The sequence below is a fragment of the Crocodylus porosus genome, unplaced genomic scaffold (assembly GCF_001723895.1).
Source record: "Crocodylus porosus isolate Cpor-Errol unplaced genomic scaffold, CroPor_comp1, whole genome shotgun sequence".
In the NCBI taxonomy this organism is placed as follows: Eukaryota; Metazoa; Chordata; order Crocodylia; family Crocodylidae; genus Crocodylus; species Crocodylus porosus.
The window spans coordinates 123,914,626-123,928,224 of NW_017728906.1; the positions used below are offsets into that span (position 1 = coordinate 123,914,626).

At 38.2% G+C, this 13,599-nt stretch overlaps 1 protein-coding gene across 4 annotated transcripts; it reads left to right on the plus strand.

Moving 5' to 3' along the window:
• Nucleotides 1–6: 6 nt before the first annotated feature.
• Nucleotides 7–6,268, plus strand: SPRY2 (sprouty RTK signaling antagonist 2). 4 transcript variants are annotated; one of them, XM_019529767.1, is made up of 4 exons: nt 7–236; nt 371–444; nt 2,421–2,647; nt 4,506–6,268. In XM_019529767.1, exon 4 carries the CDS (start codon nt 4,557–4,559, stop codon nt 5,493–5,495), a length of 939 nt encoding a protein of 312 aa, XP_019385312.1. In that variant the 5' UTR covers nt 7–236; nt 371–444; nt 2,421–2,647; nt 4,506–4,556; the 3' UTR covers nt 5,496–6,268. The 4 variants fall into 4 exon arrangements, with proteins under 4 accessions (XP_019385312.1, XP_019385309.1, XP_019385310.1 ...); XM_019529764.1 differs by having other exon boundaries at nt 7–444; XM_019529765.1 differs by lacking the exon at nt 2,421–2,647.
• Nucleotides 6,269–13,599: the final 7,331 nt, after the last annotated feature.

The window sequence follows — 13,599 nt, forward strand, 5'->3', positions numbered from 1 at the left end:
TGATCATTTGCAACAACAACAAAAAAAGTGACTTGGTATTTGGCGATTCGGCCTCCTGCTCATTGAAGGGGGGGAAAAAAGAGGAAATTGTGCGAGAGTGATTTTTTTTTTTCTCGGAGCAAAGAAAAACGCACCCCGACCTGGAGAGCTGAGTTTTGTTTTGTTTTTTTCTATATGTATCCATCTGTATTTACCTATCCATAAATATTTATAATCGATCTGGAGAGAGAGGGAAGGTGACTTTGCTCTGATCCCCCCCCCTTTTTTTCCTCTTATGATTATGCTGATAATCACTTGCAAGTTGGACTAAAGTAGTTTGGAAAAGGTTTTTTTTTTGTTTTGTTTTTTTTTGTTTTTTTTTTTTTGCTAGGGCTGGATTTATTTGCAAACCACAGGAAGAAGAAAATACAAGAGAGAGGGGTTTGGTGCAACGCCGCGATCACGGTGAGAGGCTTTTTTTTCTTTGCAAAACAAGTTGGTTATTTTGTTCTCCCCCCCCCCCCCCCCCCCATACTCCGGTTGTTTCCAAAAAAACTCGTGCAAACGTAGGTTTTCAGGCCGATGCCTCTTGCAATCCCTGCAGGTTCCCTCCCAGCCTAGCTTGCCTCCCTAGAGGGGAGCTGGGACTTTCAGATTTCTTTTTTTCCGGAGGGCTGGGAAGGGGGAGCGTGCGGATGGGGTTGGAGGTTTGTGTCGAGTTGGTTTCCCCTCGAAATGACTTGGCAGGGAGGGAGCCCCCAGCTCCGCGCCATTGGGGAGAGTTTAGGGGCGGAAATCTACACTCAGGTTGGAGCATTTGCAGGGAGAAAATGCCTGTGCATGTTGCAAAGCTTGGAAGCCGCTGGCGTGACTTTCTTTGCCTGCTGTATTCTCCCTTGCTCAGTTGCGCTTCTCCCTTGCTCAGCTGCAGCTTCTGAGAGTTGCAGACAGGGACGTCTTGTTAGAGCCTCTCTCCAGGTTTTTTGGTGGTTGTTTTTTTTTTTTAAATAAAGATTTGTTGTGGGGGGGGGATGAGGAGGGTTAGGCTTCGGGCTGTTTTGTTTGCCGTGCTTGATGGGTTTAGCAATCCCTGCTTCTATAGAAGATTTGCACCATTGTAAAGTTGCATTGGGAGATCTGTGCCATTCGGAAATGAGCTCACGCCTGATAGATATGCGGGTTTGCGTGCGTCTGTGTGTGCCATATACTTACGATTTCTCCCGCCCCATCATCCCCTTAACAAGCCTGAGTTTCTGGTGTGTCGGATTGAATCTCTTCGAGGAAGGTGAGCAAGGGGGGAGGCTCAGTGGGGTGTGCGTTGGTTTGCTTTTTGTAACAGGCTCGGGAAATTGCTGGTGTTTTCAGCAAGCTGTTTCTGTGTCAGTTTGCCCCACCCTGACGGTAAAGTCCCTTTTGCCCTAATCCATAGTCTGATCACACACTCAGGCTTTAATGGGGGTTTCAAAGCACTTTCAAAAGAGAGGAGGTGGTTGGTGTGTGCGTGTGTGTGTATGTGCGCGCGTGCGGTGGAGTATGGGGGTGGGGGTGCATTGCAAAGGGGCTTTGAGACAAAACAGAAATTCATGGGCAGAGAACTTTTCCCCCCTTAGGCTTGCCTCCTTCCAGCCAACAAGGCATGGGTTTTTCCACAGCAATACAAGGCGCACTTTGCTTTTTAAACTTTCCCAAACCTACAAAAGCTGAAATCCTGCCCCCTAATCTCCCCCCACCCCCCCAGCCCAATTAGCAGTCATGGCATTTCAACTCTGCAAGTGAGTGGACTTTGGCTTTTGGAAGTGGTGAATCGTGTTATCACAAAAAAGCAAGTGTTTCTGCTGTACCATGTTCTTAGTCGGTAGGGAGGGGGAGGTGGGGGAGGAATTGAAATCAACCGAGATCAGAGAAGAGTCCTGCTTTCCTGAAAGAATTGTAGGCAAGTTTACATTCAGAAACGAGAGTAAGTGGAGGGAGTTTGCATCTTGTCCTGTAAAGGGGCTATATGAAGCTAGACAGCAAGCTCCCAGTGCAATAAAATTCAAGAGCTGTTTGTTATGCTAAAAATCTTGTGATCACTACTTTGCAATTCATAGTCTGAGGATTTGGCTGAAATGGACACAAGTGACTCAAAATAGATAAAGTAGTAGGAGCATTGGCAAGGCTTCCTGCAGCTGACTTCCTGGAGTATAAACTGGTACTTAGGATAGCTTATCTGAAGGAGAAACCTGCATTTTTTCTGAACTGTCTTGGAGATGTTCCCTCCAATGAGAAGTTATGTAGGAGGCTTTACATAACCCAAGTGGATGAGCCTCCTTCAAACATCTCTTGGGGGAGGGGAAGGGCAAAACAGTTAAAAGGAGAAATTGGCTTGACTTTCCTGATAAGGCAGCTTCTGCAGCCTCCTCCCACCTCCATCCCAAAGGATGTCTCCTGTTTATCTCCAGGTTGTCTGCATTTGTGAAGCTGTTGGTTCCATTTGCAGTATCAGTCAGTCCTGAGAGAATGAAGGGATTGCTGTGTCCCACCTGCTGAGCATGTTGTTCTGGACAAAGATGAAGCCTATAAAAGGAAAGGAAGAAAAGAGCAGTATCTTCTTCTGCAGCTTTCACCTTGTTGTTTGAAGGAGTTCAGTTTTCAAGACCCCTGTCTTTCTAAGGACCTGCAAGTCCGGGTCAGTTATACTTTTAGATGGGATTATCATTTCTTGGGATGCAGTATTTGATTAAAAGTCTCTCTTTGCTCTTGGAAGTTAGCTTAAGCCTCACTGGAGGAGAGGAACAAGAACATATGTTGTTGTAAAGCTCTTCTGAAGTAGGAAAGAATTCAGCTTTTCTTTTTTGCCCTTAAATAGGTTCTAATAAGGGCATGTCTATTCTGGATTTTGTATTTAAACTTTTTTCTCCACAAGAGGCTTAATTTGAAATAAACAGGCAGGGGTGTAAGACAAGTTTGTTAAGATTGTTTTCACTCTCAGCTCTGTGATTTGATAATATGCATGGGTGAAAACATGACTGAACAAATAATTAATACATATAATATTTGCTGTTAAAACCCTATTTGTTCTTCTTGTGAAAGGGACCAATTGTGAAGATTTTAAAATCTTGTTTTGCCTTGAAAAATAACTAGGAGTTAAGATAATATTCTTTCCTTTTCCTACCAGGAGAAAGACCAGCTATTGAGGCATTTACTGTAAAAGTTCTTGTTCTATGGTATTTAACATTTATGTTGTATGGTATTACTTAATGTTAATGTTACTTTGTACACATCCATTACTATGCTGCTCTTTCTGTGTAGTCTGAAAGAAGGAAGGTACATGTTTGGATTTGATTTTAAAATATTATTTTGAATCCTTATGTGGCTAACACACTTTGTTTACTTTAAGATGCATTAGAGGACAGTTATTTAAGATCAAGGCTTAACATGATTATTGGTATGGTGCATTTTAAATTTGTGTTATTGGTCTTGCATTAATTTAATTTTATGGGATTTCCATACTTATGGCTATCTCCATTTTTAATAACTTGTATTGTTGGGAGTGTTTTAAAAAATGTCCTTAAATATTATTCTTGGATTCTAGTCTTTCACAGATTGGATTCTCCATGTTTCTGCCCCACAAGTCACTGTCTTTTCTGGTGATGTCCACAATTTGAATTGCAATCTATATGCATTTTGAAATGTAAAGCCAATTCTGTGGTGGTATTTAGTTAGAAACATTTTGCCATATTGTGTTTCTCTTACTGATTCTTAAAATAACAATTGCTGTAGAGTACATAGGCATGACACAATAAAATATTGTAGCGATAGATGCTTTACTTATGCTGTTGAAGTGGCAGTACTAGCTCAGTTAAGGGCTAACCTCAAGCATTTTATTCCTTTTTATTATTTTTCTTGGGACCATTAGCATTAAACTTAAAATTTCCTATTTACATCATGTACAATATAACATGTAAAGAGCCTACCAAGATATTATCCAATTTTAAATCAAGTTGAAGAATCAGGTCTGTCATCAACAGGTCATGCTATACTTGTCAAAATGCTTGTAGCCTTTTTTTGTATAAAATATATGCTTAGTTGTGTCACATGAAAGAGGAAGAGTTGCTTTAGGTGGCAAAATGTTAAGCATGTTAAAATCCATAGTTTAGTTAGAGCATGGCTGGGAGGTCTCAGCAGCAAGTTTAAATGCCCATCTTTCGTGAAACCGCAGGTTTAAATCCTGCCTGAGCCATCAAAGCCCTCTACTTACATTTTGTGTCACTTACTTATGGATGTTGGTTTCCCATTAAAAAAGAAGAGCTTTGTGGGTATGTAGAAAATCTGTTAGTGCTTTTTAATAAGAGTAAAAATGACCTTGGCCAAAAACTAGCAAAGCACAATGTATTTGGCTGGCTGGCTCCTGTACTCCACCCAAGATGCAGCTCCATTTTGATGGTGATGGGTGTGTTTAATTTGTGAAATGCTCTGGGACCTTTCAGGATAAAACATGTATGTAAAATGTCTTGCAATAGTGAATCCTTTCTTTGTTGCTGCAGGATTTCAGATGTGTTCTAAGCCTGCTGGAGTGATCACTCTTCAGGGTACTGATGGAGACAAGAGCTCAGAATGGCAGTGGGTCGCAGTCCTTGCTACAGGTTCGTCGTGACAGTGGGAGGCAGCATGGAGAATCTGACGTGAGAGATGTTGTGACGCAACAGGTTCATGTGTTGTCTTTGGACCAGATCAGGGCCATCCGCAATACAAATGAGTACACAGAGGGACCTACAGTGGCTCCAAGACTGGGTGTTAAACCTTCCCCTCGTCCAGCTGCCCAGCAGAAAAATGAAAGACTGCATGGCTTGTCTGAGCATCGTCATTTTAGGATCCAGCATCTGCAGATACACACTTCTCCTCGGGCACCTCTGTCCCGTTCCATTAGCACAGTCAGCACAGGTTCACGGAGCAGTACAAGGACAAGTACAAGCAGTATCTCATCTGAACACAGACTTTTAGGATCATCTTCTGGGCCTGTTGCTGATGGGATAATTCGGGTGCAGCCCAAATCTGAGCTCAAGTCAAGTGAGCTGAAGCCTCTGAGCAAAGAAGACCTGGGCATGCATACCTATAGGTGTGAGGACTGTGGGAAATGTAAGTGTAAGGAGTGCACTTATCCAAGGACCCTCCCATCATGTTGGATCTGTGACAAGCAATGTCTTTGCTCAGCCCAGAATGTGGTTGATTATGGGACTTGTGTTTGCTGCGTGAAGGGCCTCTTCTATCACTGTTCTAATGATGATGAGGACAACTGTGCTGACAACCCGTGCTCTTGCAGTCAGTCACATTGCTGCACTAGGTGGTCTGCCATGGGTGTTGTGTCTCTATTTTTGCCTTGCTTGTGGTGTTACCTACCAGCCAAGGGTTGCCTTAAATTGTGCCAGGGGTGTTATGACCGGGTAAATAGGCCTGGGTGCCGCTGTAAGCACTCAAACACCGTTTGCTGCAAAGTTCCAAATATCCCCCCTAGGAACTTTGAAAAGTCAACATAGCATCACTAATCAGGAGTACTAAAGTAATAAGAATTATTTTAACATACATATGCAACCAACTAAACAGCTGTAATTTTGGCACTGTAGTAGGAGGGTTGGGGATATACTTTGTTGTTTGCGGTGAAAATGCTTTTCTATGTGTGCCATCTTAACTGATATGCTTGTTAGAACCCATCTAATGGAGCTCAAAAATGGGATACAGTACTTTGTGATCCACATATTGCATAAGCTAAAGCAACATAGACACTCCTAGGCAACTCTGTCATTTGTGAATAGTACTTGCAAGATTTGTAAATTAGTTAATGACTCCTTTTTTCATTTTTTCTGCCAGAGATAATGTCCTATATTTTTGTATATACGATAATATTTTCAACTGTGAAAAACAAGTGGTGTCATAGAACATGACACGGTCACAAGATATACTAATATGTTGTACATTCGGAAGAATGTGAATCAATCAGTATGTTTTTAGATTGTATTTTGCCTTACGGAAACCCTCTATTACAAGACTCTGATTTCCCTTTGGACTTCATGTATATTGTACAGTTACAGTAAAATTCAGCCTTTATTTTCTAATTTTTTCAACATATTGTTTAGTGTAAAGAATATTTATTTGAAGTTTTATTATTTTATAAAAAAAGAAATATTTATTTTAAGAGGCATCTTACAAATTTCATCCCTTTTATGAGAACGTCATAGTTGCTGCAAATAAGGGGTGACAGATGCATATGTTCACTATAAAATAGAAAAATATATTAACGTTTGAAATTAAACTGGGCTGCTTGTCATTTTTTCCCCATTATCTTTATTACTTGTAATTGGAAAATGAGTTTTTTTTCTGTTTTAATAAGTTTCAAAGAAATGTGTCCATAGTATGGCTAAGACATCAAGATGATTTGAGAACTTAAGGCAAAAGGAAAAATTAAATGTATTTTTAGTATTTCAGTTGAATACGAGACAGATTCCTTGCCCTTGCAGTAATTGTGTGAACGGCTGCTCTTGTAGCACAAGGGGAAAATGAACATATAGAAATGCATTAATTCATTCCAGACTAAGTATAATATGCAATGAAAGCTGACCTAATCTAGTAAGTGATGAGCTTTTATATTTTAAATAGGAAATCAGTCATGAGAATATTAAATTTATACAGCTTGAATACTCGGGGGGAAAAAATGGACAACTAATATCATCAGGACAGGGAGTTAGCAGGATTATTTCTTAAAAACAGAGGAATATGCTACAGAGTGACAGATCTGACTGTAGTCCAGCCTTACGTCAAATGTTTGCCTCACTTGTAAGAAAAAAGTTGCTTACTTGATTTGTCATTTGTAGCAGTTACCTTCCACTGAGGTCAAAATCCTTTCACTGCCAAGTTTCCCACCGGAAGTCTAGAGAATGATTTACCTTTCTTTATTAACAAACCATCATTTCCTGTTCTGAGCATGTCTCTCTAGGTCTAAAGGCCTTGGTGCTGATTTTGTGTATTTTTATGTTGGCATTTAAGAAATCACACAGCCTTCTAAATCCTATCCAACAAACTTAAGGTTATAACTAATAAATTAAGAACTCGATTCATTAGACGTTCAAGCTTGGGGTTGCTGATTATTATGGCCTTTTGCGCATTCGTTTCAACTTTATTGTTCAGACAATTTGGATGTTTTACATAAATATGCTGTGCTGAAAAATCTTATTTTCTTTGGTTATCAATCATCAACTGAAATTAAAAGGTGCAAGCCGTAACTAGTTTGGAAATGAAAAATAGTTGATACACAAGCCTTCCTTTTTTTTTTTTTTCCTTCCTCCCTGGTGTAGAAAAATCAAGCCAGATTTTTTTTTCCTCTCTCTGCACCAATTGGCTGTCTGCTGGGGTGTATAAAAAGTCAGTAACTCATCTTTGCATATTGAAGTGGAATTTATTAGCAGAGTTTGGTCTATTCCAACAGTATACAAGTTCTGTTGCTACTGGTATTTTGTTTTTGAAAGTAATACAGTTTTTCTCTTGTTGGTCAATAGCTTTTATTTAGACACTGTGCATTCGACATGGAAGGAGTTAATTACTCTCTAAGTATTCCTTTCTGTTGCATCTAGTTTTTTAAATGAGGCAAAACTGGCATGTACAGGCCTTGTATCTTGATTACAAATAACCAATGAAATATGCAAATAGCCAGTTTATTTGAGGACTCATTGCCTCAGATGACATGCTTGTATATAAAAATGCAACTATTTAGGCATCAATAACCTAAATTTGTTACCTTGTAAAAATGAACTTAATAATGTGGATATTGAACTCCGAGTCCTTGGTGCCTTACCTTAAAAAAAAAACGTATATTTGAACATATCCTAACATTAACAAATTGCAGTTTGACAACGTTGTATGTTACTTTAAGTGCACGGATGCAAAAAGACCCCAAAACCCCCAAATCCTATTTTTATATTACATATTGTACAGACTAGCTATTATTTTCACTGGTGCTTAGTTTTTCCCTATTCCCCCCAGATCTTTGCTCTTACTGAATCCATGTAAGAAAGATTATCATCAACTCTATTATTAATTAAAGATAACTGGTCAAGGCCTTCCTTCAGTTAAACACATTACTTGCCTTTTAGGCCATACTAGGATTTTGTGATGCTACTTGTTCTTAATTAACATATGCCACTTAATGGGATGAAGTTGTCTAGGCTTTATATTGAACATAAGCTTTTCTTAAATGCGTTAGTTAGCACATGCCAGCTAATGAGTTTATTTAAAACTCTTAAAAACTGAAATCCTAGTTTAGACGAGATTAACCAGTCTAGGCAAAGCCAATATTGGCTTCAGATATGCCTCTGCTTTAATGAGGGTTGAGCAGTTTTCTGTTGAACTGAGCTAACCCAATTGAAAAATGCACATCTTTTCCATATTAAGAAAGACATGAAGAACAGAATTTATTCAATGAAGAGTCCTCTCCTGGCAATTTTAAACATTTCTCTATGGAAGAGAAAAACACTTCCCTCTTAGCTCAGTCTGTTATTTTAATGTTTCATAGTTCTGATCTTGCATCCCCTAGTCAGTCTGCTCTGTGACTTCAGTGTGTATTTTGCCTTAGGTAGGGACTTGGAGAATCAGGCTGACAGTTAATATACCAGTGATGAAATACGATTTTAAACAAATGCAGGCTTGCAATTTCTCTTCATATTAGGTGTGAAAGTTGCAGATAGCTATATTGAGGTGTTCTTGTATAGTTCCTAAGTGGATAACCCAATTAACAACATCAAAAACTTAATTGGTTTTTGTTATTCTTTAGTGGTTTAAGGCATTTTTTTCCCCCGAAGGTAATGATCAAAGCGGCATGAGGGAACTGAGTTGTGTTAGGCAGGTAAAGTATTATACTGAACATGAAAATAAAATGCATTTTGTGTCATAGAAAGTCGTTGCCCCTCAAGTGAATGATGAATGTATTCATTCAACTAATGCAAAGTTTAAAAGTCCACAGTTCTTTTGATAATTTGTAACTGGAAAGCAGTAATAGTTGTGTGTTCATATTCATTTTATATTTTCTTTTTTTTTGTTTCCTTTTAAAAATACCTACTTGTGCCACATGAAAGTTGCTTGATACTTGGACATAGCAAGACTGATTAGTTAATGCAATGTGCATTGTAATCATCATTCTTGAACACTGAAATATAAAAAGATTTGCCTTAATAGGAAATCAAGTTTTTAAACTTGCACATGTAAATAGTGCTTTCTTAATTAGCCCATATGGCTTAGAATGGGCTTTCCTGTTACATAGTCACTTGTTATATTACTTTCAGGTATTAGCCACTGATGGATATAATTATGGTCTGTCTTGTATTAGGTATGTTTAAATGGGGCAGGTACTGATTTCTTGCAGTGACTGATTTCTCAGTCACAGGAGCACAGAGGTCTGCAAACAAATTTGGCTGAACATGAGGGTCCACTTGATTGAGTAGTGTCTGTTTTGAATAGCAGTTGAGTAGCATTTCTTCCTTAAAATGTCAGCAGCATATTGGCTAACCCTAAATAAATAGCAGGCTGGGGTGACAGGAGCACTAAGGGAGCCAAAAGCATAACAAAGTTATACTATGTCTATCCTCTCCTAACTAATAAAGTACTGAGTTCTGGTCCTTTGTTTTTTTTTAATGCAAAACAAGCAGAAAAGAACCTTTTTTTAGAAAAATTGAAGTTGTCAAAAACTGATTGGAAACAGGAAAATTAGAAATCCAAATAAAGCTGTCTTATTGGAAGCAGAAGGATTCTTTACTGAAATTTGGTATGTACATGCATATAACGTTTCATCTGTCTCTCTATACTGTAGTGTCAACTGTTTTCTTTCTCTGCAAGGCTTTTGCTAACTGAGGAGACCCCTATGAATTTTCTTTTATTTATTTTACTTAACTACATACTTCTTCATGCTTGTACCTGTTTCTTCTTTGCATATATAAAGGATTTTTCGCTGCTGTTAGTGGAGGAGATAAAAGAAGAGTATGAAATGTGCTTTTCTCATGTGCATGCTCGATCTTAGACAGTTTTATGATGAGGTGAAGGAAAATGATTACCATGTCATACTTGTACTGTGTTTTTTAAGAGATTTCAAATGTTTTACACGTGTGTTTGATCCCAAACCCAAAGGTTCTTGGACACTGGTTACTTTCATTTATTGGACACAGTTTAGATTATGGGAAAATGAAATTACAGTTTAACAAGGCTTGTTTTTTTATGAATATGAAATATTTCCAAACAACACCCCCCTCATCAAATAAGACATTTTTTATTGACTGGTGCAGCATTTCTAGATTGTGCCAGGTTCCACTGCTACAATTGTAGCGCTAATTGTGCCTCTTCTGTCCTACCAATTGCTTCTACCCTGGGGGTGTTTAAGAGGAGGTTAGATGAACATCTTGCTGGGGTCGTTTGACCCCAGTATTCTTTCCTGCCATGGCAGGGGGTTGGATTAGATGATCTGCTCAGGTCCCTTCCAACCCTAGAAGCTATGAAATACATAGCTTGGAAGCTTACCTGTGAACACAAGGGAACAAAGAATTTGCTTGAAGTAGGATTCTTTTGTTCTGTATCTAGAGAAAGGCACCAAGAGTCTTTTGGACTGGCCTGTCTGCCTGTTCATACCATACCTGTCTGCAGTGGGTCCAACTACTGAATATATTTAGCCAGGGAAATGGTGGCTGAAAAGTTCAAACGTTGAAGGTTATGTTTAGAATAAGTTGGAATGACCAGCATCTGTCGAGCCATTCCATGTACATGATACGTCACAAGTGAGTTTTCCAGCAAGACTGGATGTTTGCAAAGCCAAAGTTTTAACTTTGAGTGATAGTTTCAGCCTACATAAAAAGGTAGGTCGAAATAGGTCACTTGCATCTGTTGTACATGTGTTATGAAGCAATATGTCTCGCTAAAACCTTTTTTTCAACACTTTGTGGCCGGAATTTGGGTGAAGCATGTGAATTGACCCTATTGTGTAGTAGTGAATGTGGGTGTTAGAGAAAGAGTAGAACATCCATTGCCATTTTACTAGATATCTCACTCTAAAGATAATTCAGCTGTTGAAGTTCAGTTGCTAAGAAGTGAAATATTTGGGAACAAGACAATTCCACTATGCTTCAACAGAAATGAAACTAAATAACAGCAATCTTTGACATAAAGCATGCTTCAAAATGTTAGGTACATTTCAAGTATTTTAAGTTGTTACACTTAATAACAATCCATATTTGAAATTAGAGACCTAATACAGTTTTTAAAGCTGAAAATAGTTTGGTACCATAATGCTTCTCAGCTTTGGGTTTTGTTTCTTTTCTTTCTTTTCTTTTTTTTTTTGTTTTTTGTTTTTTTTTTTTTTGTCTCTTCTATCCTGGTTTTTCTGTCAGCTACCCAGACAAACTGTCCAATGCACCAACATAAATAAAGTAGAAAAATGGCAAAACTCTTCCTCTTTATCTTCTCTTTGTTGTTTATAACAATAGAAGATATTTTTAGATAAGCAGTATGTGGGTTTTATTGATTTTTTTTTTTTAATTCTAGACAAGTGATTATTCATATAAAAATCTGCCATATTTTTTCTGATTGTTTTAACAAATCAAGTAGCCTACTTTGATAATGATGAGTCTTGTGAACTGATATGACTTCTAGTGCTGTCAACAGGAGACTAAAACAGAAGAGCCAATTTTGCCATCATTATAAAATAGAAGATGCTTAAATTGTGTCAAAGAGGAGATAAGAGAGATGTTTGTCACTATCAATACGTTTGATAAATGACTCTCCTTCCCTGAAGGGAACCAGATACTTTTTGAGTTTGCTATAGTCCTCCAAGGGACGTGACTATTTTCTTCTGCCTCATCCCCCGGCCCAAACATAGGGTTATAGTTTTAAACAGGTAGGTTCTGTGACATTTCTGTAGGTTGCCAGTGTGTTTTTGGAGACCATGTTCTCCACATTGCCTATGAGCCTCAAAACTGACTTCTTTACCCCTGACTTCTGGGTGGGAGAGAGAGAGCCTCTACAGCTGGCTCAGCATTAACTGACCCTATGCCATACAGCAGTCAGAAATTGAAACAGCTTCCATGAAGAAAGGGGACCCAGCCACAGACTTTATCCCCAAAACGACTGGACCTAAGAACTTGACACAATATAACGTGTTTCAGTTTGAATTTAAAAAAAATAAATACAACTGACACAGTATAAGCTGTCACTAACTTTACAAATCTTTGTTTATAGCTCCAAGTGCAGAATAACCAACTAAAATCATACAGGTAAAACCACGGTTATCAAGATCAGATCAAAGTGGATGTTAGGGTTTTGTTTTGGTTTGGTTTGTTTTACAGCATTCTCCCTCTCCCCCAATGTCTGATGATGTCATAAAATCTGAGTTTACTATTTTTGATCTTTATTTATTTATCTTTAGTGAGCTATATTTATTTATAAGCTTCATGAGTGACTTTTTAATGAAAAAATGATGCTGTTCATTTATGTTAAAAAGTTACATTTTCCTTGAACATAATCATAAAAGTTATTTCCTTAGATGATAATTCTTAAAATTTGACCTTTCCACATAGAGATCTGAAAAGGGTCGTTTTTTTTTCCCTTCACATCTGCATGTTCTAGACCTAGTCATAGATTAGATTACTTGTGGAACCTTTAGATTTCTACCTGATTTTGAAGGTTTCCACTGAGAGAGGCCAATACACTTGAGCTTTGTACCCAAGAGAACAGTGAAGCCTTGATACCAGATGTTCAGAGTATACAAATAAAAAAAATTTAAAAAGAGAAAACAGATGCATTATGGAACAGGAGGTTAACTGGAGGGGAAAAGATTGTCATAATCCACCCACTCGCTAATGTTTCTTTTCCAGAACAATGAGAAATGTAATTAATTAAATTTAAGAAAAATATCAAATTAGGCACATTAAACAAAACAGTTGATGTGTAGACAGGCTTCCTGTTCAGTCCATCCAATTTAAGAGTGTTTATGTGATTACCATGACACATTTGTTAGGGTCATGGTAATCTAGCCAATGTGCTGACATTAGCTATTTTAAATGAAGGCAATAAGTGAAAATTTTGGCTCTATTAAGTCAATAGCAAAACTAGTTACTTCATTGGGACTGGGATTTTACCCCCTATCTACATACACTTGCACTGATTTAATGGAAATATGAACAGGATATACTGGAGGAAAACTCTGAGGGAAGTGGAAATTGTAACAACATGATGCAACCCTTTAAATTGAAGTAAATTGCTCTAATCTGGGATATTTTACTCAAATTCCAACCCAGGGCCCGCAGTTAATTTCTTCCAGGAAGCAGGTTTTTGGGCATATTGCTTCAAGACCATCTTCCGATTTTTGCCTCAAAGGATCCAGGGCAACCCTGAATATAGTGGTGGCTACAGTCATGTAAGCCAAAGTAAACTGCAGTAAACCACACTCAAACTTGGAAAAAAAAAGTCTACATGCACATGCTTACATTGCTTTACCAAGGTCTAAGCTATTTTTTAAAAGGGAAATAAAATACCTTCACAGCTGCATTTGTCTTCTTGTGTTTCAGAGAGAAATGAGAAGGAAAAGAGAACTGCTTCAAAGTACCAGGTTTTGCT